At 47.4% G+C, this 26,396-nt stretch overlaps 2 protein-coding genes across 2 annotated transcripts in view; both read right to left on the minus strand.

The window, feature by feature from the left end:
- Window positions 1–10,199: 10,199 nt before the first annotated feature.
- On the minus strand, window positions 10,200–12,547 carry FAM209B (family with sequence similarity 209 member B). The gene is made up of 2 exons (XM_024750286.1): window positions 11,518–12,547; window positions 10,200–10,550 (listed from the first exon to the last, which is right to left on the minus strand). The coding sequence occupies exons 1-2, from the start codon at window positions 12,022–12,024 to the stop codon at window positions 10,287–10,289; spliced, it is 771 nt and encodes a 256-aa protein (XP_024606054.1). The 5' UTR covers window positions 12,025–12,547; the 3' UTR covers window positions 10,200–10,286.
- Window positions 12,548–22,860: 10,313 nt separating this feature from the next.
- RTF2 (replication termination factor 2) overlaps window positions 22,861–26,396 on the minus strand; it is a 29,952-nt gene continuing 26,416 nt past the window's right edge. The window contains exon 6 of the mRNA XM_024750282.1: window positions 22,861–23,013. Within this exon, the coding sequence (XP_024606050.1) occupies window positions 22,876–23,013 (138 nt within the window). The 3' untranslated portion in view covers window positions 22,861–22,875. The remainder of the gene's footprint in view (window positions 23,014–26,396) is intronic.

Consider the following 26,396-nt stretch of genomic DNA (forward strand, 5'->3'; position numbering starts at 1 on the left):
CCTCCCCTTTACGTGAAAGGTTCAGAGGTAGATAAAGTTGATGGTGCAGACTCTCAAAGCAGAGGTCGCGGTGGCCAAGAGAAAAGCAGCGTCTCCAGGCCACACCTGGAAACTATGAGAACTTTCTTCTCCCTGACCTCATGACGCCCTCACTTCCCAGAGGCCTGACTCGGTGGGAGCAGGCCCAATTCCAATCACTCATTTATCGTTGTGGGCCAGGCACCCAGCAGTGATTCAGACAAAACTCGGTGCCTGCTTGGAGCTTCAGTGCCGTGAGGGAGGGAGAAAACAAACAGATATGGGTAGACAAGTAGGATGATGGCGTAATAACGATGAAGGAGGTAAGGTGATATGATTAAGAATGAGAGAGCTAATAGCCCAAAGGTGCAAACAACCCAAATGTGGTCCATCCGTGCAACGGAATATTATTCCGCCATGAGAAGGAACATGATACATGCTACAGACACAAAAGGCTGTACGTGTGTGACTCAGTTTATGAGAAATGTCCAGAAGAGGCCAATCCAGAAAGACAGAAAGTAGACTAGTGGTTATCAGTGGCGGGGCGGGGATGGAGAGTGAGTGCTAATGGGTGTGAGGCTGGTTTTTTTATTTGTTTGTTTGTTTTTTTGCGGTACGCGGGCCTCTCCCTGTTGCGGCCTCTCCCGTTGCGGAGCACAGGCTCGGGACGCGCAGGCTCAGCGGCCATGGCTCACGGGCCCAGCCGCTCCGCGGCATGTGGGATCTTCCTGGACCGGGGCACGAACCCGTGTCCCCTGCATCGGCAGGCGGACGGACTCCCAACCACTGCCACCAGGGAAGCCCTTGTCTGCCTTTTTGATGACAGACATCCTAGGGCGTACAAAGTGGTGTCTCGCTGTGGTTTTGATTTGCATTTCCCTGATGACTGATGATGAGCACCTTTTCACGCACTTATTGGCCATTTGTACATTTCTTTGAAGAAATGTCTCTTTGAGTCCTTTGCCCATTTTCAGTTGGGTTTTTTTCTTTTCACTGTTGAGTTGTGAGCTCTTCATATATGCTTAATACTAGATCCTTGTCAAATATATAATTTACAAATATTTTCTCCCATTCTCTGAGTTGTCTTTTCACTTTCTTATAGTTTCCTTTGGAGCGCAAAAGCTTTTAATTTTTATGAAGTCTAACTTACCTATTTTTCTTTGGTTACTTGTGCTTTGGGTTGCATTGCCTATGTAATCAAAAAAAAAAAGGAAACATTTTTTACAAAAATAGGCCCAGACATTATGCAGGTTATTTAGGTGACAGCATTCTTGTCCTCAAGGAGCTAACACTCGGCCGACATTCCTTGGGACTCACTGTCAGTGGTTAAAAAGCGCTGGGTCTTCATCTTGGGTGCTTTTCCAGGTTGCTGGGCAGAGTCTTTCATATTCTGATGAACCAGATGGCCCTTTAAACAGCTCAGAATTTAAGTGGGATGAGTCATCACTTAACTGTGCTTAGAAATTCTAAAATAAGTCACGTGTAAAAAGCCACTGCAGGGTTTTTGTTTTCAGTGCCTTGGCTGGCTGCGCTTTCTGTGTTTGCTGACTGTGGAATAAACCCAAACACTGGCAGATGGCAGTTGTATGGCCTGAAGTGGGACGCATCAAATCCTGCCCGATCTAGGGAAATAGGTACCATATGTGTTCGTAATAAGAAAACACTGGAGAGCACCCAGACATCCACCAGTAGGGAACTGGTTAAATTATGGTACATCCAAACTCTAGAATAAGAATAGCCAAAATCTATTAAAAATAGAGAATTTAAAATGTTGGGGAGAAAAAAAAAGAAAACTGAAAAAAAATAAAATAAAATAATTTAAAAAAAGACAAAAAAGTGTTGGGGAGGAAAGCTTTTCCTCTACTCTCTTATGCTCAGTAAATAGGGGTTTATGAATTAAACTAATAAAAGGTGAACAGAAGACAATTTTTACTGTTTGTGTACACAGGAGTTCACAGAAAAGAAGTGACAATCAAAGAAGCAGGTAGACTCAGGGGCTTATATACCATTTTAACAAAGGAAAGAGGGTTTAGGGTTCAAGGGACAGACTGTGGGCAAGTGACTAGGAAATACATGGGGGAAACTAATGGAAAACAGGACTGTTCTAGTCAGGTCTGTTTGCGCAAATGCATCTCGGTTTCGACTTCTAGTCTTTGATGATAAAAGTCACTGTTCTCCCCCTGGTGTGCGGGGAAGGGGGGCACCTTCCTCAGTGCGAAATTTATGTCCTGCTTTTAGGCAGAAAAGGGGAGGGTGGAGAACTCTTCCTGCCTCAGCTGCCTTCAGCTCAAAATAATCCTTATGCCAAAGTGGCACATTTGGGGACAGCATATCCGTTAAGGACCCAATGACAACACAAATGAAGGTATAATTAAGGATGGAGGTCAGCCCTCGAAGGAAGGGGTGGGTTTCTAGGAGAACCTCAGGGCCTTTGCACTTGCTTTTCCCATCACTGGGTCCTCACCTCCCACAGGTTTGTTCAAAGTGTCCTCTGGAAGGTCTTCCCTGGCCATCTGGCACAAGAGACCCCTCCTCTGGAGTATTTTTCTTCACAGCACTTACCCACTCCTGAATGCTGTTGTATATTTTTATGTGTTTGTAGCCACTGTCTGTTTTTTCCTAATTGTCTGACAGCCCCCAATAATACTGTAGGATTTGATTACCTTTGCATTCCTGGTGCCCAGAGGGTGCTTGGCCTTTTTGAGGCCGAATAATACTCAACGCATGTATAAGACACATTTTGTTCATCCATTCGTCCATCCATGGACACTGAGGTTGCTTCTACTTCTTGGCTGTTGTGAACAACACTGCTGTGAGCCTGGGTGTGCAAACATCTCTTCCTGTTGGGAGCCAAGAAGTTTTCGCCATTAGAAGATGGCCGACATCCTGCTTCTCTTCCTGCTTAATGAGATAAAAGCCCGCGCCTAAAAACAAAAGCCCGCGCCTAAAACGAAAGCCCGCGCACGCAGCACCAATGATAATTTGCCAAATACTTCCCTTATTCTGGATCCCGCCCCCCTTTCTCTGTACTGTATAAATACAGCTACTGCAGCAATAAAAGTTTGAGGCTTGATCAGGATTTTGTCTTGCCTCCATTCTTTCGCGTCTCCTGCCCCTTCTTCTCTTTTCAACCCCTACAGGTTCCTCCTCGGACTCACAAGGATTTGTCCTGCTGGTCGGGACTCCCGGGGACGCCCGGGGCCGAGCACATCTTCCAGATCCTGCTTTTAATTTTCGGGGTTTTATACCCACAAGAGGATTTGCTGGATCAGATGGAAATTCTATTTTTAAGTGTTTGGGGAACTTCCATACCGTTCTTCACAGTGGCTGCACCATTTTACAGTCTCTTTCTCGAGAGCGGCCTCTAAGGTGTGTGAGGCGGGTCTCCTTGTGGTCCACGTTCGCTCATCCCTGTATCCTCAGCACCCACTGCCGTGTCCGCACAGTGAGATGCTCCTGAGTCCTGGCTGAATGATGGGCAGATAAATGACGGAAGGAAGGATGAGTGAGTGGAGGGGAGAGGGTGTTTCTGGAAGAACGAAGTGGCCGGAAGGCACTGGTCCGAGTGAGAGGCAAAGCTCCTGCAGCGTCTGCCTGATGTCTAAGTCCACACACGCCGGGGAGGGAAACGTACTGAGCAGACTCGCGGGCTCTTCAAGTTGAAGGAACCCGGAGGTTTGCCCAGTAAAGGCGGGCGCTTTCCTGAGGGCGCCAGGAGTGACCTCAGGGCTGGGGAGGCCTCCCTCTCGCCTGCACGGGCAGCGAGGGTCTGCTGGGAGGAGCGGGGGGGTGCTCAGGGTGAGACCAGGCTCTGCCCTCAGGAGCTTAGAGCCTCCCCTTTGCCTCCAGGGTGCTGCATCTCCCGGGTCACCACCCTCGGGCAGGTCCCCGCTGGGCCCCCTCCCCTGGGTGTCCCTGACACCTAGAGAATGGAAGACAGGAGAGCCTGGGCCGCAGCGGGTCCTCCCACAGCCACTGCCCCCTCCTCTCCATCACATTTCCTTTTTATGGGTTTTCAAAATGGAAGGGAATCTAATTTCTTCCCCTCCTGGGGTAACGTGCTAGAGGTGCCTTCATGTCCACACCATGGCTGAGAAGGGCTCAGGGCACCGGGAAAGGGAACTTTTGAAGGGGCAGACTCACGACTCATGCAATATAAGACGATCACGTGTCAAAAACGTGACTCAACTCATTGGTTAAGGCGGGGCCGGTAGGACGGTACAGCAGGTTCAGAGGAGGCTTCAAAGGACCGGAAGCCGACGGGAGGACAGACAGACAGAGAGCTGCACAACTAACGTCCCTTACATGAGATCCACCTGCATTTTGATAAACACCGAGGCTTCGTGTATTACCCATTTTCTACAGTTTATAGAATTGTTAAGTGGCCCAAAGACAATGGAAGGCAGAGGTCACACAGCAGGGCCCCTGAAAGGTGGTCGTCTCCCACAGGAAGCCTCATCTCCCCCCACCTGTCGTCCCCATATCCCCCACCCCCAAGGGCCCCTGAGAACAGAGGCCAACAAAGCCCACATCAGGTGTGGCTGGGGCTGGGCCGTTTGGAGACACCTGGGGGATGGGTGCATCTCTGTCCGGGGAGTGGGGGAAGGAGGGTTTCCACAGTCTCCCCACAGCCCTCATCTCTCTAGGAGGGAAACTCGAGTCCTGCCGGTGGCCTGCGAGGCACCCACTCCTTGTGTCCCACCTCATCTCCTCCCTCACTCGGCCCCAAGCACAGGACCCCCAGCAGCTCGCCTTGAGGCCTGGCGCTCCTGCCTCAGGGCCTTTGCACTTCCTCTTCCCACGTCCTCTTCATCTCCTCGTGGGTCCTCAGGGCTGACTCCCTCCAGTAAGGGCTTCTCAGCAACCCTTCCCCGACCACACTAAGATCCTAAACAACCATTCACTCACTGACCCCCAAACCCTGCTCCCTTTCCTTGTTTTACCTTTCTCTGTAGTTCATGAGCCCACCTGACAGCCTACATGTTGGACTATGTACATGTTTCTTGTCTCTCCCCCAGTGGAATGCAAGCTCTGTGCCTGCAAGATGTTTGTTTCTTTTTATCTCCTCATGCCCAGAGCCTGGAACAGTGCATAGAACAAATACTTGAATGAATGACTAATCAAACGACAAATGTTCATTGTTAACACAAAGTAATGTTTTCATTACTACCAGTACAATGAATGCTAGTTGCTAACTGGGATACAAGTGTTATGACAGCTACTACTTCAACTCACACGTGATTGTTATCGAGGGCCCTGGAAAACGAAATCTTCGGGAAGCTAGAGCGCTGTTCCCTGTGACAGGCTTTGTCTGCCACCTAGTGGAAACCTTCAGTAACTGCAAGCCATGCAAAGCGTTCTAAGACCGGCGTTTCGGGCAGCTGAAACGCTGTGTTGGCATCCCTGATGAGAACGCGACTCGGCACCGCCCTTCTGGAGGGAAATTTAGCAATGCCTAACAAAACCACACATGCGTTCACCCTTCTCCCCACCAAACCCACTCCTAGGAACCTACCCTGAAGATACATCTCCAACACCATAGCACAAGGTTATTCACTGCATCATTATTTGTCATTTCAAACTCCTGGAAGCTACCTGAATGTCCGCATGTAAGACAGGGGCTGAACAAACACAATGGCGCACTCTGCAGCGGGAAAAAAGAATGAGAAAGACCCCCTAAGAGCCACTTCGAAGGGATTTCCAAGAACCTTCTGTTAAGTGGAAAAAGCAAAGCCCCAAAGAATTTGGAAAGCTTGCTGTCCTTCACGTCGGAAAGAAGGGGTATAAGAAAATACACACGCATCTGTTCGTTTGTGCAAGAGAAAGGAAGGACAAAACAGAAACTAAGAGGCTGATCACATCACTACAGGGCTTCGTGGAGGGCGGGAGGGTGTGGGATCCGGGTAGCCGGGATGAGGAAAGAGCGGCAGTTCCCTGGGTGTATCTTCTTCTAAATCTTTGACTCTTAGTGGAAGCCAAAACATGCATTTCCCATGTGACCCAGCGACCGCAACCCGGGGCATTTATACCAGAAAGATGAAAATGCGTGTTCATGTAAAAACCTGCACACGATTCTTTGTAGCAGCTCTGTAATTATAACCGAAACCTACAAGAGACCAAAACTTCCCCCACACGGCAGGCAGAGGGTTCCATGGACTCAGCAGCAGACAGGCACGAAGTGCTGGCACATGAGACTCTACCTGGATAGATCTGAAGGGCCTTATGTCGGGTGAAAGAAGCCAGCCTCACAGGTCACACACTGTAGGGGACTTCCCTGGTGGTCCAGTGGTTAAGACTCTGAGCTCCCAATGTAGGGGGCTCGGGTTCAATCCCTGGTCGGGGAACTAGATAGATCCTGCACGCCGCAAAACTAGGCCAAGCGTCTAAGGAGATACTCTGCTACTTTTGCAACTTCCTGTGAATCTACAAATTTCAAAATAAAATGTTAGAGAATATGATTATGGGCCAAACAAACATGCTGTGGTGGGGGGAGGTTTGGTCCCTGAGCCAACACTTTGAAACCTCTGGTTTCCAGGAGCAGGGTAGCCCTGTTCGGGACCCTCTGCCAGTATTTCCTTTGGTCCCATTCCCCTGGTTCAGAGGCTGGTGACTAGGCCAGAGGGAGCGTGGATGTGTCATCCAAAGCATCAGAAAGAGCAGATGGAAAGAGTGTGTGTGTGTGTGTGTGTGTGTGTGTGTGTCCTGTATTGATTTTCTACTGCTGTGTTGTAAACTACCACAAAGCCACTTAGTGGCGTCATGCTACACACATTTATTACCTCACAGTTTCTGTGGGTTGGGAGTCTATGTTCTGGTAGGTGGGCTCATATACTCAGGGTCTCACCAGACTGGGATCCCCTCTGACTCGGGGGCCTCTTCCAGGTTACTGGTTGCTGGTAGAGCCCATGTCCTTGCAGTTGTATGGCTGAGATTCCGGGTTTCTTTTCTAGCTGTTGACTGGGGACCATTCTTGGATCCTGAAGGCTGCCCTCACGTCTCCGCCCCGCGACCCATCACCTCGCGTATGGCAGTGGCCTCTTCAGGCCCCCAGGAGAGGGGTCTTGTCTACGAATTCTGCCAACCACCCGAGTGAACCTCCTCTGACAGAGACAGCAGCTGCAGACAACTACAGCGATCCAGCGGCTACGATTTGCTGAGTCACTGCGGAGTGTGGTGACAGTGGGGTTTGAGCTGACCCTGGAACAACAGAGCCGAGCAGCTTTGTGGAGCTCTGGCTTCTCCATCTATATCTAATGCATTTTTGCCTGAAAATACTGCATGGAATGGACTGGGGTGAGGAAACACTGTTTTCCAGGCAACACCGAGGTCTGCAAAGCTCTGTGTTAGGGCGAGGCAAAGACCCGGGACGCTATTTTATGGGAATTGCTAAATCCAATTGTACAGCAGATTTCGTTCTCATTTATGTCCTCGATCGACTTGCTATGAGGCATTTTGATGTTCTGCTCTTAGGATTCCCATCATTAGCTGGTAGGGACCTGGACAAAAGTAGACACAAAAATATGATACGAAATTACATTTTTGCCCGTCAGACAAAGAGGGGCTGTTTGTGAAGGTTATTGAATACACTGGTTCTTGATGAACACCTTTTCTGGTTGTTAACATATAAATAAGATTAGCATAAACTAGGATTGGCAAACTTTTCCTGTAAAGGGCTAGTTAGTAAATATTTTCAGCTTTGGGACCAAAATGGTTTCTGTGCAGTAATTCAACTGTGCCACAGAGCACAAAAGCAACCATAGGCAATATGTAAATGGGTACAGCTGTGTTCCAATAAAAATTTATTTATGGTCACTGAAATGTGAATTTCATGTAATTTTTCGGTTTTTTTTTTTTTTTGGCCTCACCCCGTGGCTTGCCGATCTTAGTTCCCTGACCAGGGATCGAACCCAGGCCCTCGGCAGTGAAAGTGCGGAGTCCTAACCACTGGACCGCCAGGGAATTCCCGAATTTCATGTAATTTTCATGTCATGAAATACAATTCATCATTTGATTTTTTTCAACCATTTAAAAGTATAAAAACCATTATTAGCTCATGGGCTGTACAAAAACCGGCAGTGGGCTGATCTGGCCTGTGAGCCATGGTTTGGCAACCTTTACATTATCTCTATTCTAATCTAAAATGTGCCCCATGTTGACATCACAGGTTAAAACCAAAGTCTTTTTTCCTTATCTGCATTTCTTCAGAATGTGCTGTGAAAATAACTCACATAGTCCCATTTGCTTGAAAACACCCAGAAAGAGAACAGAAGGCACAAAGGAGGCGCCTCAGCTCCTTCCAGTTTTTCCACATCCTGGAAGTTGAAGTTTCGGCAAAAACTAAAGGGCTCAGGGACCACTTTTCAAAGGTAGCGTCACAGTTACGAGAGGGGAAGAGATGGCCGGCTCTGATCTGAGGTCTCTTCCTGAACACGTATGTGCGACTGACCCTGAGGACTGTGCTCCGACGATGAAGATGAACTCTTTGTGGCTGGGAAGGGAGGTGATGGAGAGTCAAGCCCACTTTAATTTGGACTGAAGTGGAAAGAAGGGAATTTCCATGGTCTCGCATAGCTGACGTCTCTGCCCAGGCCTGCACCTGCAGGTCTTTTTTTTTTTTTAAGATTTTTTTTGATGTGGACCATTTTTTTTAAAGCCTTTATTGAATGTGTTACAATATTGCTTCTGTTTTATGTTTTGTTTTTTTGCCACTAGGCGCATGTGGGATCTTAGCTCCCTGACCAGGGATCAAACCCGTACCCCCTGCATTGGAGGGCGAAGTCTTAACCCCTGGACTGCCAGGGAAGTCCCTGCATGTCTCTAAACTACTAGATTAGGGGTCATGAGCTAACAGAACAGCCTGGAGTAAGTGTAGTTTCCATTAGCCATACAAACATGCCCAAATACCCATGTTTTAAATAAGTATTATAAAGAATATTCATATTGACCAATTTGGGAACCCCTGGTTAGCTCATCTATATCTGAATTACATTAAAAACATGGTTTGATTCTCCATTTCTCTGAATCCACTTAGACACATGTAACTGTTAGTTTTGTAGTAGAAAAGTCAATGCATGGGACCCATGAGACAGAATGAATAAGATGACTTTTCTGGTGGTAAGAAAATGAAATGATTCTAGAATCCACCATCCCCTTGACACACACACCTCCTAACAATAATTTTTTATTTTATTTCATTTTAAAACCTATAAAGTTGTCCTTTGTAATATAATAAATCATAAAGATAAAAAAAGGTTCTGTCTTTTGCAAAAATAGCTACTGTAAAGACAGTTATTAAGAAAATAATATCAGCATCTTACCCCAAATTTCCCAAAAGCCTTATTCTACAAGGGCCATGGCACAGTGGCCAAGAATGTCACCCTACACTAATGCCACTGTCCATGCACTTCTCACCACCCTCAGCTCTAGAGGAAGTGAGGAAGGCAAAAACAATAACTGCTGTAAATGCTGGAGAGGGTGTGGAGGAAAGGGAACCCTCTTGCACTGTTGGTGGGAATGTAAATTGATACAGCCACTATGGAGAACAGTATGGAGGTTCCTTAAAAAACTAAAAGTAGAACTACCATACGACCCTGCAATCCCACTACTGGGCATATACCCAGAGAAAACCATAATTCAAAAAGAGTCATGTACCAAAATGTTCATTGCAGCTCTATTTACAATAGCCCGGAGATGGAGACAACCTGAGTGCCCATCATCGGATGAATGGATAAAGACGATGTGGCACATATATACAATGGAATATTACTCAGCCATAAAAAGAAATGAAAATGAGCTATTTAGGAAGAAGGGTAAGCTGGGACAAAGCGAGAGAGTGGCATGGACATATATACACTACCAAACGTAAAATAGATAGCTAGTGGGAAGCAGCTGCATAGCACAGGGAGATCAGCTCGGTGCTTTGTGACCACCTAGAGGGGTGGGATAGGGAGGGTGGGAGGGAGGGAGACGCAAGAGGGAAGAGATATGTATAACTGATTCACTTTGTTATACAGCAGAAACTAACACACCATTGTAAAGCAATTATACTCCAATAAAGATGTAAAAACAAACAAACAAACAAAAAACAACAGTTAAACAAAACAATAACTGCTATGGCTAATGGCCTCACACTTTTTTCAAGCTTAAAAAAAGAGAAAGGAAAAAGGCCCCAAATTCGAGAGTTCTTTTTCTTCAGAATAGTTTTACTAGTTTGCCTACGGTTTGTAAACACTCAAATTTTTCTCTCCTACTCTGACACACAAGTCCACTCACTCGGAGTCTTCTTCTCCCCATATCTCATATATTGTAATATTACTGTGTGGGGCTGCAGGCGTCTCTGAGTTGAGAAGCTTGAGGTTACTGCCTGTTGCCATGGCGGCTTTCAGATTCTGCACCTTGGACATGAATTTCACAAGGTCCATCTCGAGCTGGGTTAGGATATTGAAGGCATGGTCTTCGCTGGGGGAAGCATTTTGGTTTTTCTTTGTTGGAGAGCGTAATGAACAGCCTCGAAGGGCCGGAGGATTCTTCTGCTCCTGTCAAGAAAGATATTTGGGGTGAATAATACTGTTGATGTTGCTGGTTTTGACACAATTCTAAGAGAGCTGGGCTCACCTAAGAGAAGTTGGCTCTAGCATTGATCTAGCCCAGGGATTGGCAAACGATGGCCAAATCTGGCCCACCAGCTTTCCTTGTTAATAAAGTCTTACTGGAACACAGCCAGGCTCGTTCATTTGCATACCGTCTATGGCTGCTTTCATGCTCAAACAGCAGAGTTGAGTCCTTGCAACACAGACTGAATGGGCTGCACAGCTGAAAATATCAACTATCTGGCCTTTTACGGAAAAGATCTGCCAACCCCTGCTCCCATCAGTTTGGACACAGAATCCTGAAGCGGTGGGTTTGTCCAGGAGCAAACATGCTGCCGTATTTCTCTCCCTTCCTCTTCTCAGAGCTGTTCAGCCACTTTATGGACAGGCTGTTACCTCTTTACACCTCTGACGCTTTACGACAGGTCTTTTCCTTTACCTGGGAAATGATACCATTTCCATTCAGTTCAGCAACTTGTAATGATTCAAACGCTAGGGAAATTAAAAATCAGGGGCAGATTCAAACGCTAGGGAAATTAAAAATCAGGGGCAGTGAGTCTGCCTCCATAAATAATGTTGACCTGAAACACGCCAAGTTCTTGAATCTATCCTCAATTTGAAACATCTGATTTAACAGGATAAATATTGAGCCAAGGTTTTAGTTGCCCAGTAAACAGAAGGTGGTCTTCAACTATGAGTCCCCACCTCTGTGAGTTAAGATCTCCCATCCTCCCTAAGGACACGTTGGGAAATGAGTTAGCCAACGTTTCTCAGGACCAGAAGTAGGTACTCTGTATTGAATCTCGTTGTACTTAACCGTCTTGCCTGTAACAACCAGAGTACGTGTTCCTCTGAGTCTAAGCTTTCTGAGGTGGAATCAATGTGGTGTGAAAAACGGAGCCATCCTTACCTTACCCGTCTCACTATCTCCTCGAAACTTTAGCATCATATACAGCATGACAACAAAAAAAGGCCAGAGCCACTTGCTTCCAAGCCAGCCTTGGGCATGGTCTGGGAGATTCTGCCGAATTCGAAAGTGCCCTCCGCAAGGCACCTTCTCCTGGGGTTCTCTGGCTTTATCTCTCAGAGAAGAAAACGTAAAGGCATAGCCGCAGGAGAGGCACAGAGGAAAGAACAAGAACCATTTCAGTGTCTGCATGGTGAGCAGAGATGGGGGACAAAGTGGCTCATGGTGGGTTGGTCTGCCCTTGCACCCGGAGACTGGGAACCAGGGCTGGGCTGGGCGGTTGGTGATGTCACAGAGGCCCTGAGCCAGAACCAGCTCTGGCCAATGTGATGACTTCAGGGCAGAGGATAAAGAGGCTCGCAGGGGTTGCCTGGGAGTAGGGCTTAAAGGGAAATAGCGAAATTTCCAGAGGGCGATAAAAAGAGAGGCGGGGGAGTGATAGAAGGCCATCTCCTTGCCACTATGTTCTTTCTGACCCTCATGCTCTACTGGGAGAGTCCATCTATTTTTGTTTTTCTATTTGTTGACTGCAGACGCTGTGGTGAGCAGAGCAGCCCAGGCATGTGTCCCTGTGGAGCTGAGAGCCTAGTGGGAAAGATATTAAACCAGAGGCTAAAAAAAAACCAACCAAAGAAACAGAGGCTACAGACTAGGAGCCACTGATGTATTTTGGCCTACATTGTTTCTGAAAATGATTATTTGCCAATATTTAAATGTTGGTGGGGGGAGGGCTTCATTTAAAAAGGCCAGATTTCAAAGGAAACTAAGTTTCCTTTGAAAAGTATGGACCATCTGGTAACACGGGGGCCCCTCTCTGCTGGAGCTGAGTAGCAACCGCCCCTCTAGGTGGCCATGTTTTCTCCACAGTCCCCACCACTCCCTATCGCCTCACAGTTACGCTCACTGCCTTCACCTGAGTGTGCAATGCCTGAGTTAATTAAGAGTTTCATTTATTTCATTAAAATTGTGATAAGGCTGGGCTTCCCTGGTAGCGCAGTGGTTGAGAGTCCGCCTGCCGATGCAGGGGACACGGGTTCGTGCCCCAGTCCGGGAAGATCCCACATGCTGCAGAGTGGCTGGGCCCGTGAGCCATGGCCGCTGAGCCTGCGCGTCTGGAGCCTGTGCTCCGCGACGGGAGAGGCCACAACAGTGAGAGGCCCGCATACCGCAAAAAAAAAAAAAAAAAGTTGTGATAAGGGGACTTCCCTAGTGGTCCAGTGGTTAAGACTGCACGCTCCCAATACAGAAGGCATGGGTTCAATCCCCGGTTGGGGAACTAAGATCCTGCATGCTGCACGGTGTGGCCAAAAAGAAAAAAATAACATTTGTGATAAGAACAGAGAGCTTTAAGAGAACACAAGGGGGCAGCTCTAGGCTGGTTCAGGCAGGAAGGCTTTTCTGAAAAAGACATTCAGGTGGAACGTGTGGGATGATCAGCAGCTGGCTGGGTAAGATGGGGAGGTGGCTGACGTCCAGGCAGGTGTGAAGACTCTGAGGCGAGAGGGACACAGCCTGCAGGACAACAGAGGCCGCTGCCAGGAGTACAGCCAGGGCTCAACGGCCAGTGCACTTGAAACCATCAGTTTCTAAAAATGACATGAAACAAAAAGTCCCGACTAATGGAACGCAGGGCTTATACCTGTTCCGCTGGGTCACCTGATTCACACTTATTCCCGGGGAATAAAGCCTTCTGCTGGATATAACCAAGGGTCCACTGGGTGCCTCCCCTGTGCCTCTAACTGTGTTGAGTGATGAAGTTCTGTGAGATGGTTTGAAACCAGGAGGAGAGACGGAGAGTGGGATCCGGTGGCACAGACTGCCCTTGCAGTCTGCACATGCTCCCCCAGCTTGGGGTGGGGACGTGGGGCTCCCTGCCAAGAGCATCTGTGCAGGGCTTACGGGGGCACGAGGCCCAAGAATTGATTAGGAAATAGGCACGGCTATTATAACCAGACTTACCTGTATGTAAAGGTATATAAATGCTGATCTGGGAAAGAAAATAGATAATTTTCAGGTTTGTTCTGGAAAAGTCCACAACAGAAATTCACTGATGTTAGTATCATTCTGATAAAACTCCTCTATATTCACAATGTCAACACGTCCTCAGGTCCAACTTCCCACCCCACTGAGGCACAGGACCCGGGACGGAGCAGGCTGCGCTCGGCTCTCCGCCCCCTCCCCAGAATCCTCCCTCTCTGAGGCTGCTCCCTCCCGCCTCCGACCTTCCTTGCCCAGCTCCTTTGCCTGCTTTGTCATGGAAACCAGGGCCCTGGATCTGGTATAAAGAACCATCTGAATGATACAACTGTCTCCAGAAAGGCAGTGTTGAACCTGGATGTTCCTGATTCTTAGTCTCATAGGAGAATTTCATTAATTATTCACTTCAATACACTTTATGGATAAGATACACCAATTTTATGCACAATTTCCCCCTTTTATAATCTTCTGCTGAGAGAGAAAGTGGAATTGACATGATGTCATAGAACTACAATCGCTATCAGTGCAATGGCTGCAATTCTCTTACTCAACGTTCGGGGAAGAAAGGAGAAAAATACAGAGATGAGAACAAGAGCAGACTTTAGACTTACTTTATTTTCGTACGAAATCATCGGGTGCCAACTAAACCTCCTCTCTCATCAAGGCGATCAGCAAGGAAGCCCCCTCAGTCCCCTCCCTGGCGCCGAGACGACCCCTCCTACAGCCCACAGCCCTGCAGGCGGAATGCACTTCAAACTCGCCCTTCCTCAAGTTCGGTTTCACTTGGCTTGTTTAATTAATTAACCACCGCGAGCAAAACCGTGAGAGTCTGAGTCAAAATGAGCCAACCACATACCCGTGAGGAATCTGGCATCTTTAATTATTTTAAGCATAAATAGTGCGGCCAGCGTGCTTTCGGCCGTGGGCGGGTCCACGCGCACTGGGGGAGGAGGTGAGTGGAGAGGGTGACGGGGTGGGGCCGGCAGGGTCACCGAGCCCCCGTCTTGCCCTGCCACGCCGGCTCCGAGCTGTGGGGTGCGCCGAGGCCGCGCCCCGGGCCTCAGAAGCAGTAGGATGTGTGGGTGACCCAGTGGGCCGACTCCTCCTTGGAGCGCTTGGCAGAGCTGTGGGTCGTGAAAAGGGACTTGTAAGCTTCTGACTCTCCGCTGTCGGCGATGGACCTCTTCATGGCTCCACACGGAGGCTTCCCGGCTTTTCCGGAAGAGCTCCCCTGTGCTGCTGGAAAAATGAAAAGCCCAAAACTTTAAAGCTGGGACTACAGATCATTCCAGACGTCACATCCTCAAAAATTCATTAATCCCAGGAATTTCCCTCCTGCTTTCTGGGGCTGAATGTTGAAATACGTTATCTCAATCGCCAAGTCCTAAAGACAAATGAAGCTACTGTATTTAAAACCACACTCATCACGACCTGCTATATATTCTCGGCACTGGTCCCAGCTCCGGGCATGACGTACATCAAATCCCGAGGCCAGGTGGCTGAGATGTGTGTCGGGGTACTGGAACCCATGAACACTCTGGAGGGCGATTACACCACAGGATTACACACTCCTTTATTTACCTCTTCAATCTGTGCTTTTCTTCTTTGTGAAATACTATTTTCTTTGCTAAAGGTAGTGAGTTTCCGGAGAAAGGCACTGAATTCTGGACTACGCACCAAATGGAATGGCTCTCGGTCAAGAGCAGGTGGAGGAAGGCCGGCTCGAGTGCACACGTGGTGCACAGCGAGCCCCAGCCTTAAATTAGGGAACGCCTGAGTCAGGCCTTGGCGCCCCTTGTTAGCCTGGCACCAAGTGCAGACTCCACAGGAAAACTGGCATTTGTGCCCGCACCCCTTCCGTCCCGAGAGGGCTCCTGCTCTAAGGTGAATCAACTGTTTCTTAGTTACCCGCCAAGAGAGCTCAGTCAACTATTCAGAGACACCATTAGGACGAGCTTGAGTTCTCGAATTTGTGCCAGGAAAACCGTGACGCACGCACGCAGGTTCCCAGCTGTCTAAGTGGCCCACTGCCATCTCAATAGGACCCACCTGCATTTCTGGGAGGCAAGGTGGTTTTCTTCTCTTGAGAATCAAGGCTGGTTTCTTCGGGCTTCCCTGTCTTCATTTTTGATGGTCCTGGGGCTTCTGTGAAAGAACAAAGTAAGCAAAACAAAACAACATCAGGAACTTATTTAGGAAACAGGCCTATGGCCTTATTTTTGCTAAAATAAGGACCTCTTTGAGCATCTTACCTTCACTGACATCTGATTTTGAGAGAGACTCTGCCACCTTGGGTTTCTTTGTTTTCTGTGAAAAGAAAGGGGGTGGGGGGGCGGACACGTGCTCAGATGCACTGATTTCGGTGTCAGTGTGGCTCCCGCCAGTCCGGGAGCCCAATGAGAGGCCAACACGGGTCACTCAGGGCAGGCCTCCCGCTGAAGAGGACTCTGATCCTCTGCCCTAAACCTCGGGCCTCCCCACGTGTTTCCAGTTGTGCACTCTGGCCTCACATGACATATATCCGCAGAGATCTGCTCAGCTGTACAGTTACATTCCAAAACCACATCCTCAAAAAATCTAAATGAGGAGGACAGGTTTCAGTGGTAACAGTCAGTGTTAATGGTGACGACTGCACACAAAAGAGCAGTTACCTGGATGATAACATAAGTCCAGCCAGTACCGAATCTCAACCTTTCCAGGAAGACTTCTTCAAAGTTGTCCAACTGCTTTGACACTTGTGTATTTAACTATAAGGACTTGAGGCCTGTACTAAAGAACACTTTAGCCAATTCTCCTCAGCTCTGGATCACTTCTGTTAGAATTCTGTCGCTCGTAATAGTTAAATTGGTCAGCAAAAATTTAAGAAATGAAACAAACCGTTCTAAAACCACACAGCTGATTCAATCACAGAAAGGACAAACAGGACTTACGTTCACTCAGAGAATTTACTTTACACGTGCCGTTTTCCTAAGCATGCAAAAGGTGGCATTAAAGATACGCAGCCTAAACGTTTCTGAAGGCTCCCATCACTAGAAAACATCAAAGACCTTGCTCAGGCAGTGGCCCTGAACCTGTAATATGTATATGCTACGTGATCTGTAACACTTGCATAAAACGTAAACACATCCTGTTCATTTCACACATGCAAGACATGCATTCACATTTGTGAGGGTAACACGTCATCCTTCAAAAAAAAAATGCAGAAAGCTGCTTATTTCTAAGCCCTCCATTCAGAGCTAAGGTTATCTGAAAAGCACGAGCAATGAGGCCTTAGATAGGAAATGCTATGCCCTGTCTCCAGCTGCGGGTATACTGGGGAAATATTTTGGTTTCCTGGTAGCCGTCTCTAGGAAGCATTCCCAGAAGGTCTGGGAAGTATCCTGCCTCCGGAGAGGGGTGTGTTAGTTCCACCGGGCTTTGAACAACTTGGCAGGAAGCCTGGGACAGAGGAGACAGCTCACTAAAGTAAGAAGGAGGCGAATGACCATACCAATGTCTCTAGGAGTTTCCATTAAAATACAAATTTTCCCTTTTGTGCTTCTTAAAAACTGAACTTGATCAATAGTAGCAACAAAGAACACGTTGGTAAATGTCGTCAAAAATACCTCAAACTTCTATTCGCTTCTAAACCCGAACTCACCCCTTTAAATGACAGAGCGTCTCTTTCTTTCTCATGAATATTGCAATAACCTCGTACAAGACCGTTTCACGGAGCACTTCTACTGGTATTTGATCACAAAAGCTGGGCACAATTCCTTGTACTATAGAACCATCCACACATATTATCTATTTTCTACCTAAGTGAAGCTATCAAAGGAGGAAATGCCAGTGGTTTGGCTCTGAGAATTCTGGGCCCACACACAATAACGATACTGCTATCATATTCTCAGCTTTTTAAAGCCTCATGACCATGAATTATATATTATTCCAGGGTGATACGGTCTTGCACTTTCCTCTATTATGATTTTAAAACCTGAAAAATCTTTAGTTGTTGCATCACTGGTAAATGCACGCCAGTAGCACAAAACCAGGCAGGCTACTTCTCTTCACAATGTTATGTCCTCAGGATACTGAAACTCATTTCCTAATACTTTAGGCATTCTTTTGCCTTAGTTCTGATGGCATGAAGTTTCTCCCACATTTACCCTGAACCTTTTTTTTTTTTTTTTTTAAAGAAAGAGAAAAAGACCATGGCTATCATCTGTAAGTACTCAAGAAGTAACAAAATTTACTACTGGATCCGGAATCAATGACACATTGAATGATTTCTTAGCTGATCCACTGTTTTGAGCCTGCTCATCACATCAGATCATTAAGCACGGATTCCACTGCTTATGGAAGGTGATTCTAAACCTGGGGCGCAAAGCAAAGCCTTCACCCCAGCACCCCCGACCCAGAGCGCCGGGTGTCAGCAAGCAGCGCCGGGGCGCCACTCAAGACCGCGGCCAGGGGAGGCTCTGGACGGCCAGGCGGCTTCCACGGGGGGAAGGCTGCTTGTCTCCTCGCTCCAGGGAGTGCAGGGAGGGGGTGTGCGTGCGTGTGTGTGTGTGTGTGCATGCACGCGTGTGCGTGTGTGGCTGCACGCGTGTGCGCGTCGGCATCTGCAGTCCCAGGGGTGGGTGGGAAGCACAGGCCCCGGGCTCCCCCCACATCTCTAGGACGTTCAAACCTGGGCCGCACAGGCTCTGCAGAGGTGCTGCGGGTGGTGTCTTTCACTCCTCCTCAGTTTTACAAGGTGTGATACCAAGCCTCTTACGCTCAGTGCCCGCGCAGCAATCGTGGTGGCCGCCTTGCCCTCCGGACGCACTTCACAGGCCTGAGCTTTTCTACCCTCCTGCCCACACCCGCCCCCCGCAGGGACTCATCTCATGAGGACTGACTTAATAAGAGCCTGTGAGACTCACACACAGCCAAGCCAAGGCTAAAAGCAAGAGGCCAGGGGATCTCACATTCCAGACAGAGGTTTGCAACCTTGACCTTACATCAGCATCTCCAGGGAGATCCCTGAGACCCACGCAGGTTTCTGATTCAGGAGTTCTAGGGTGGGACCCGATAATTTGCATTTCTAATGTTTTCTCAGGTCATGCAGATGCTGCCTGTGGGGGAACCAGGCTTTGAGAACCACTGTTCTAGAGTTTAGGAAGTTGGCCAATTAGGGTAAATGGGCTAAATCCCAGCAGGAGAGGGGAAGGACCATTCGGGAGGCACAGCCTGCATTTCGGCTCTTTCCTGGGCTGCAGCTGCCCACAGGGGATCTGCATTTTCAATTGCTCCCTGGGGAGCCGGCCCTGCTGGGGACAGTGTTTGGGCCAGCATCCATTTCGGGGGTTTGTTTCCCTCTTCCTGTGGGTTCTCCAGAGTCCCTCTGCCTAGACCTTGGCCTCAGTTACTGCATCTGTTAAATGGGGATAAACTGAACTCCCAGCATGACCGGGTTGAGGCAAGAATTAAGGGTAACGCCGTAGGGAATGGAGCCCAGAGCTGGGCACTGAACACTCAACCATCACCAGTTTTGCATTTTCCTAACACAGATGGAGCTCCAAGTTCCAGCCCTCAGCATCGTGTCTCTAACTAGCTTCCCTAGGCAGAAGCATCGCATAACCTGAGTTCCTCATCCATGGATTCAACCAACTTCAGACAGAAAATATTTGGGAAGAAAATATTTTCCAGAAAGTTCCAAAAACCAACACTTGAATACTATATAAATAGCTGCCACGTACCAGTGCAGGTCCTGGCAACTATTTACGTAACATTTACACCGTATTTACAACCATTTACATAGAATTTACATTGTATTAGGTATTATAAGTAACTTGAAGATGACTTAAAGTAAACGGGAAGATGGGTGTTGGTTATACGCAAACGCTACACCACTTTATATAAGGGGCTTGAGCATGTGCGGATTTCAGTATATGCGGGAGTCCTGGGCCAATCCCCCCAGCCACCCAACCGACAGGGAGGGACGACAGTACGCGCTGCTGCATTTTCCTCGCTGGGAGTTGTGCCCCCTCGTGGAAGGGAGAAAGCATAAGGAAGCCTCACGTGGATTCCTCTAGACTCTGCCTGGGTCTCTGCCCCTTACCATCTGAGGGCTACACAGCCCTGCTGGATCACTGGACAAACCTGGGCTGTGAGGACGGCCGTATGCCGAGTCCATGCCCAGTATCTCTCTCATACAAAACATTCTCAGCACAAGAAAAGCCACGCAGCTGCTCTCTTTCTTAAGAGTTGCCACAGCTTTCCCAGCACCTCTTAACACACAGAGGAGCCGGTCACCGTCTGCTGACTCTCCTTGGCCGCTGCCTTAGCTGGGTTATTTATTGTGGTTCTGTGTCCAAAACCCACAGCTCTAGGTCAAAGTCGGCTCTTTTTCTAAGGTGGTAAAGACCCACAAAGCCTGAGGCTGGTGCCACAGAGAGGAGTTCCGTGCACAGACAGGGGGCGTCTGGCCAGGGCTGCCTCTGGAGAACAGAGATGCCAGGAGGCCAGGGGAGGGGAACAGCCCCTCTGCAGGGGAAGGCCACCTGGGAAGCCCCGGGCTGTGGGAGACTGGGGCAGAGCCTTCCCCTGGGGGCTGTCCTCCTTGGAGAGAGAAGGAAAAAGGATCTGCAGGAACAGAATCAGGTGGTAGATAAGGCCCCGTGGGGCTTGGGGCTGGGGCTCTGGCGTCAATTACCCTCCTTAGCTATCTGCTCCCCTGCCCCATCACAGCCCTCACTCTCCTCCCCCGCGGGCTTTCTGCGCCTCTTTCCACCACTCTTGCTGCCCGGGTCTGACTGATCGTGCCAGTGGTCCGCAGCCTCCTTCCCTGCACACGACTGTTTAGTTGTCTACGTGTGACGGTGGGCCCTGTCCTGCCTACAGCTGTGCTGTGTTGTACCCGAGTTGTAGTCCTAGAGTTGAATCAGGTGCTAGTAACAACACTGAGCCAGGAACCTTGCACGTTAAAACTTGAGACATTTTGCTCTTTGTCTCCAAAATTCAAAAAATCCACTAATACCAAACCCACCCCTCAAGGCCTCAACTGCATGGACCTGAGCGGGCAGTCCCTGGGGACGGCAGCACGTGGCCCTCCCTCCAGCTACGGGCCCAGCACCTGTTCTGGGGTCATGCCTGACCTCACCAGGCTTCTGCTGGAACCCAGGGCCCTGCATGGAGCGGCCCGTCCCTGGAGGCGAGCAAAACCAGGGCAGGAAGCAGGTTTCTGCCATGATGTCAGCTGCCAGACAGGGGCTCTCCTCTGTGGACTAAAGGGCGGGGGGGGCTTTAGAAAGGGAGGGGGGCTGCTGCAAAGGCCAGAGGCCCAAAGGGACTGACCCTCTCTTTGCTTATAAAAGTAATAGGTACACAAAGTAGAAAACACCTGGATTTCCCATTTTTCTATGTGTACTGTTCCCGTACAGGTGAAATCACATATTCATTTTCAGTTTTGCTTCCTTTTATGACTTGTACCTCAGATGTCCAAAAAAGGTGGGAAATGGCTAAATAAATCATAATACATTCCAAAAAAGGAAGTGTATACAGTTATGTTAAGAGTTTTCGACAACACAGCATATGCTCAGTATATGTTAAATAGAAAAGCAGACTAGACGTTGTATATTTACATGACCTCTGGATGTTAATTTTTTTTAAATATTGAAAAAAAAAAAGGCCAGTAGGAAAGTGCTGAAGGAAACAGAATCAAGAGTAATATGCTACTATGTCTGTATATTTATATCACAAACAAGTGGAATAGTGGTTTCTCAATCTTTGTTCCTACAAATAATAATTGTGATGAACAACTGATTACATGCATCTTTGACCCCCAAATTCCACTTCTGAGACTTGCTTGTTCTCTATCACAGAACCCTGTTTCCTGTATTCATGGCTTATGATAAATGAACGTATGCCTGTATGTGTGTATTGACTTTTAAAATAGGGCTTCCCTCTGTCACACTGTAAGTTCCAAATGGGAAGGTTTTGTCTTTATCTTTCATGGCTGTAGCTGAGTCTTAAGCCCAGGGTCCTGCACACAGTGGATGCTCAGTAAATAATTGCTGAATGAAGGAATGAGAACATGACCTAAAGAAATATTTCAAACCAGGATGAAAGGGAGTGAAATTTTAAAGCCAAATAGCTCCCCTAGAAGGTCATGAACTTTACACTCCTTACAACATGTGAGAATGCCCATCATACCACGTAAAGGAAGGAGAAAAAAAACTTATGCTAATCTAAAAAGCAGAAGACAGCTCCTTTTTGGCTTTAAGAAACATAAAACACCCCACTGTATTCACAGCACCTCTTTTGTAATTTACATGTTTACGCTCTATGCCTGTTTTATTTATTAGGATTTTCATCTTTCAAAAATTTTAGTTGAATCACATCAGTATAAGGAGCTGATACAGGGCTTCCCTGGCGGCGCAGTGGTTAAGAATCCGCATGCCAGTGCAGGGGACACAGGCTTGAGCCCTGGTCTGGGAAGACCCCACATGCCGCGGAGCAACTAAGCCCGTGCGCCACAACTACTGAGCCTGCGCTCCAGAGCCCGCGAGCCACAACTACCGAAGCCCGCATGCCTAGAGCCCGTGCTCCGCAACAAGAGAAGCCACCGCAATGAGAGAGGCCTGCGCGCCGCAACGAAGAGTAGGCCCCGCTCACCGAAACTAGAGAAAGCCCGCGTGCAGCAACGAAGACCCAATGCAGCCAAAAATAAATAAATAAATAAAAATAAAAGAAGCTGATACATTAAGCCTGTTTTTTTGTCCATTTATTACAACACTCCGTTCAGCATGGTTGGTTTTACTGTGTCTCCCTTAGAGCTATGGGAGTACAAAGCTGCACGCAGGCAACTCTCCGCATCCTTTTCTCAGGTTCTTCCACTGCTTTTTTCCAGGTTAAGCATGTGAGATCCAGGTGAAATCCAGCGCCAATCCTCTTCCCCCAGGGACGGACCTGCCAGGCCAGTTCAGCAGCACTCACAGGACAATTTAAAACAAGCCCTCGGGGTTGGGGCAGAGTTGGAGCAACACTTCAGCAGCTGACAGGGTGGCCTTTCCTTTCCTGACTCTTGTCTGATAAAATTAGTCTCTCAACTCACAGAATGTGAACAACCCCATGCAAACATATACAGGGTCTCCCCACTAAAAGGCTGCACGGACCTGTTTTTACATAAAAGGCACACATGTCACACGTGCAGCAATGCTGCGTCCCCTTAAGACTAAAGAGACTAGGTTCTATCTGCCAAGTTAAGAAATCTTTCTAGGGCAACAGCAACATCTGTTCTGCAAGAGAGCAACAGGTATCTCGAGTCACCGCAGCAGGTGAAGAAAAGCTGAACTCGGCTGACTAAATAAAGAGCTCAGGTGTCTGGACACCCACGAGGGTGAGAGTCTCTGCAGGGTGTGATTCACGTCTCTTGTCTTCACTATTCTCCACAGACACATCTGGGATAAACCTAAAGAGAGGTCCAGCGAGCGGGAGGACCTTTTAAACCAGAAAAGGAAGGATGTTAGGAGGAAAAGTATCCATCGGAGAATAACGAAAGGGAGTCGTTACTAACCAGGCACAGACGGCCGCGGGAGGACGGGGCACGGCAGGGCGCACCTGCCTCCCGGAAGTCAGGCCTCTGGAGAGCCACACTGAAGCACTCCGCATGCTACTTAGGAATCAAATGAGATTTTAAAATGACTTTTATTTATCCCTTTAATGAAAAAGTGTCCGATAACCAAACTTGGCCTCCTACTTTTAAAGACATTTAAAGAATTTGACCCAGGACTGCCAGGATTTCATCCAGCTTTCAGAATCCAACAATCACCCCGCGCTGCCCTTCACCTGGGCTGGGTGTTTTCTGCTGTTTGCTTTGTAAGGCAGGGAGCCAGCCCTGAAGAAATACGCAGGTTCTATTTTCCAACCCATGCGTCAGGATCAACAAGAATAAAATCCTCCAGGGATGAAAGGGTAACAAAACCTGCCAAGCAATTCTGTTCATGTGATTTCAGCCAGAGCCACAGCAAGGAAGCAACTGAAGGAAAAAAAAAGCCAGGCTGGGCGCGGACACGGCCAGGACCTCTACCCCGTATGCGAGCCTCTCCCGGTAAGTGCTTCGTTAACTATGCAGAGATCATGAATGGCACAAGCTGAGCAGGTCTTACTACTAAAATATGTTTTTCTGTGCCTCCTCCATGGTTTTAAAATAGAACTATTGGAATATCAGTAATTTTATAAAATGCAGAAGTAGCAGGCATCTTTTCCTCTCCAAAAACAGTCCTCTAATAAAAATGTTGTTTTTGTTGTGATTGTTTTAAATAGATATCCTAAAATGTAGTTTTCCCCTTCACATCAAAGTGGCTGAAGAAACGTATACACATTTTAGGAATAAGCAGGTGTGATTAAGACATCTATTTTACTGGACAGCTCTGATGGTCTGAATTCGAAATCAGTCTAACTACTATGATAAAGCTCAAACAGTTCAAGAAAAAACTGTTCACTTGTAGGGTGCTCTGGACATCATTCTGAGCCCAGAGACGACAAAAATAACAGACACAAAATTTTCATTGCTGCAGCTACAGTGACTTCTTTGGTCTGAGGGTCTCACTGCTCCGGGACTGGCGGGTACCGAGTGGCCCCACCCCGCTCAAGCACTGAGCACTGCCCCGGGCCAGGCTGAGCGGGGAAACGCTCAGCCATCTGCTCCACACCCCTAGCCCGGTGTCCTCATGAGGCAGGTACTATCATACACCCCCATCTGCAGTCCAGAAAATAAAGACTAGATTGTTTAATCTGGTTAAGCTAATGTTAATACTCTAAAACAGTAATAGTCTATAGAATATATGGCAAAATATTACAAGTTCATCTTTAAAGATGCCCATTTTCTATTTACTAACAGGAATTACCTTAAAAAAAAAACCAGAGGGACTTCCTTGGCGGCGCAGTGGTTAAGACTCTGCACTCCCAATGCAGGGGGCTGGGGTTCGACCCCTGGTCAGGGAACTAGATCCCACATGCATGCCGCAGCTAAGAGTTCACACGCCACAACTAAGGAGCCGGTGAGCCACAACTAAGGAGCCTGCCTGCCGCAACTAAGACCCGGTGCAACCAAATTAAAAAAAAAAACAAAACCCACGAAGTATAAAAGATTTAGCAAAATAATTAATTTATCCAGGATGTTGCCAACTCCCCCTGAAAAGCCTATATAACAAATTAAATCCCATCATAACAAATTCAAAATGACTGCCCTTAAGTGTTCTAGTGGCAACACATAGTACCAGACCCATATTGCTGACTTCTGTTCTTGGCTGTTAAGGCCTGCAGTAGGGGCGGTGGGAGAGGGGCACTACAGACAGATAAAGAAGGCAGAAAAGAAGAAGGAAAACATGCTTGCCGGCTCTCATAATTAGGACAGTAATGTATTTTGAAACAACTCCTTGGCAATATTTTATGCTTGGACAAAAACCTAAATAAAAGGTAAAATAATTCCATTCTGAGGACTGTAACTGGGAATCATCTGTGATTTCTAGTACCACGAAAAGGAAAAAATTTTAATACCATCCTTAACCGTAACTTTGGTAATTACTGCTACTGAAAGATATTCTACAAAATCCCTTGGATGTCATATGTCCTCAGTCAACTGAACGTGTAATCTTCAAAACATTATTCACTGTCTGGAAGCTATTCAATTCTACTGTACACTATACATATTTTAATGATGCTACTCACCAAAGGCTGCAGATATGAGGAGCTAAAAGATTATCAAAATATATAAGGGCCAGGAAAGATAATTTAATGAATGACACTATACGAAAAAAGCCTTAAGATGTTCTCTCACACACACAAAATAATAATTTTAGAAATCATTTGTGATTTCAGTAGTACATGAGGAAATAGAACACTGGAATGGTAAAATAATGGGTCTGGTCTGAATAAAGAACTTTTGTATCTGCTCCATGATATATAATGATAACTGCCACTCTTTCTAAAGTCTTTAAAATAAATAAAAATTTAAACGCTTTGTGGAGGAAAAAAATTGCTCAATAATCAGTAAGACTGCACTTTTTTTTAACGAGCTGCATGTTCCTCTCACTTGGAAAATATCACTTACATTTCTTGGAAATTAATTTAGTGATAAAAAGGCACATGTTTAACAATTACAGTTTCATTATGACTACAAAAGTTGATGTCACATTATAGCCACAAAACCACGACAACAAATCACCAAGGACTGAAATGTCTGCAAAGCTGAAACTGATGCTCATCGCGACTTAAACAGGAAAACCTGCCAGAGGCCCCAGAGAGCTGATTCCTGCGGGAGTTTTCACACTGTCCACCAGAAGCAGGTTAAAGCCACAGCAAGAACTATGTAAGATTCAGCAGCAGTGGAGTCTCCAAAGGCTTCATTACAGGGCTGTCCTGACTACCTGGAAAAGCTTGTACTGAGACAATGAAAATAAAGCTGGTGACCCTTCCCACAACATGGCATTCTAGCCACACCGATTTCTAAATTTCACAGTGAACCGGAGCCAAAAGGAAGATTTAACCGGGCAACCATGAGCACTGCACTAACAGAACACGAGGCAGAAAGGCAGCAGATTAACTGTGAGCAAGCTCCTGTGCCTGTCTCTCTATAAGTAAGGGAGGGAAAGCATTTAGCCGGCGTATTGCCCTGAAGGACAACGCACTACACGTGGGACGTGTCTTCACTTAATTATCATAAAACACTGAAAATACCCAATCCCCTGGGCCCTGCCTGGGGTATATAGTCTGTCAGTGAAGTGGGGCTAACATTTCTGTGATGAGACCAGCATGTTTTACACTTCGACCATAAGCTTAAAACCAACAACCAAGACAACAAACCAAAAAACCCCCCAAAC

This window comes from Neophocaena asiaeorientalis, unplaced genomic scaffold (assembly GCF_003031525.2).
Source record: "Neophocaena asiaeorientalis asiaeorientalis breed wild unplaced genomic scaffold, Neophocaena_asiaeorientalis_V1.1 scaffold606, whole genome shotgun sequence".
In the NCBI taxonomy this organism is placed as follows: Eukaryota; Metazoa; Chordata; class Mammalia; order Artiodactyla; family Phocoenidae; genus Neophocaena; species Neophocaena asiaeorientalis.

Bases quoted from the DNA above. Each gene is read 5' to 3' on its own strand.
- FAM209B (XM_024750286.1), bottom strand. From the start codon at position 12,024: ATGGCCTTCTATCACTCCCCCGCCTCTCTTTTTATCGCCCTCTGGAAA. The intron at 10,551-11,517 runs GTAAGGATGGCT...TCTTGACAGGAG, and splicing joins GAGATAGTGAGACGGGTAAG to CAGAAGAATCCTCCGGCCCT.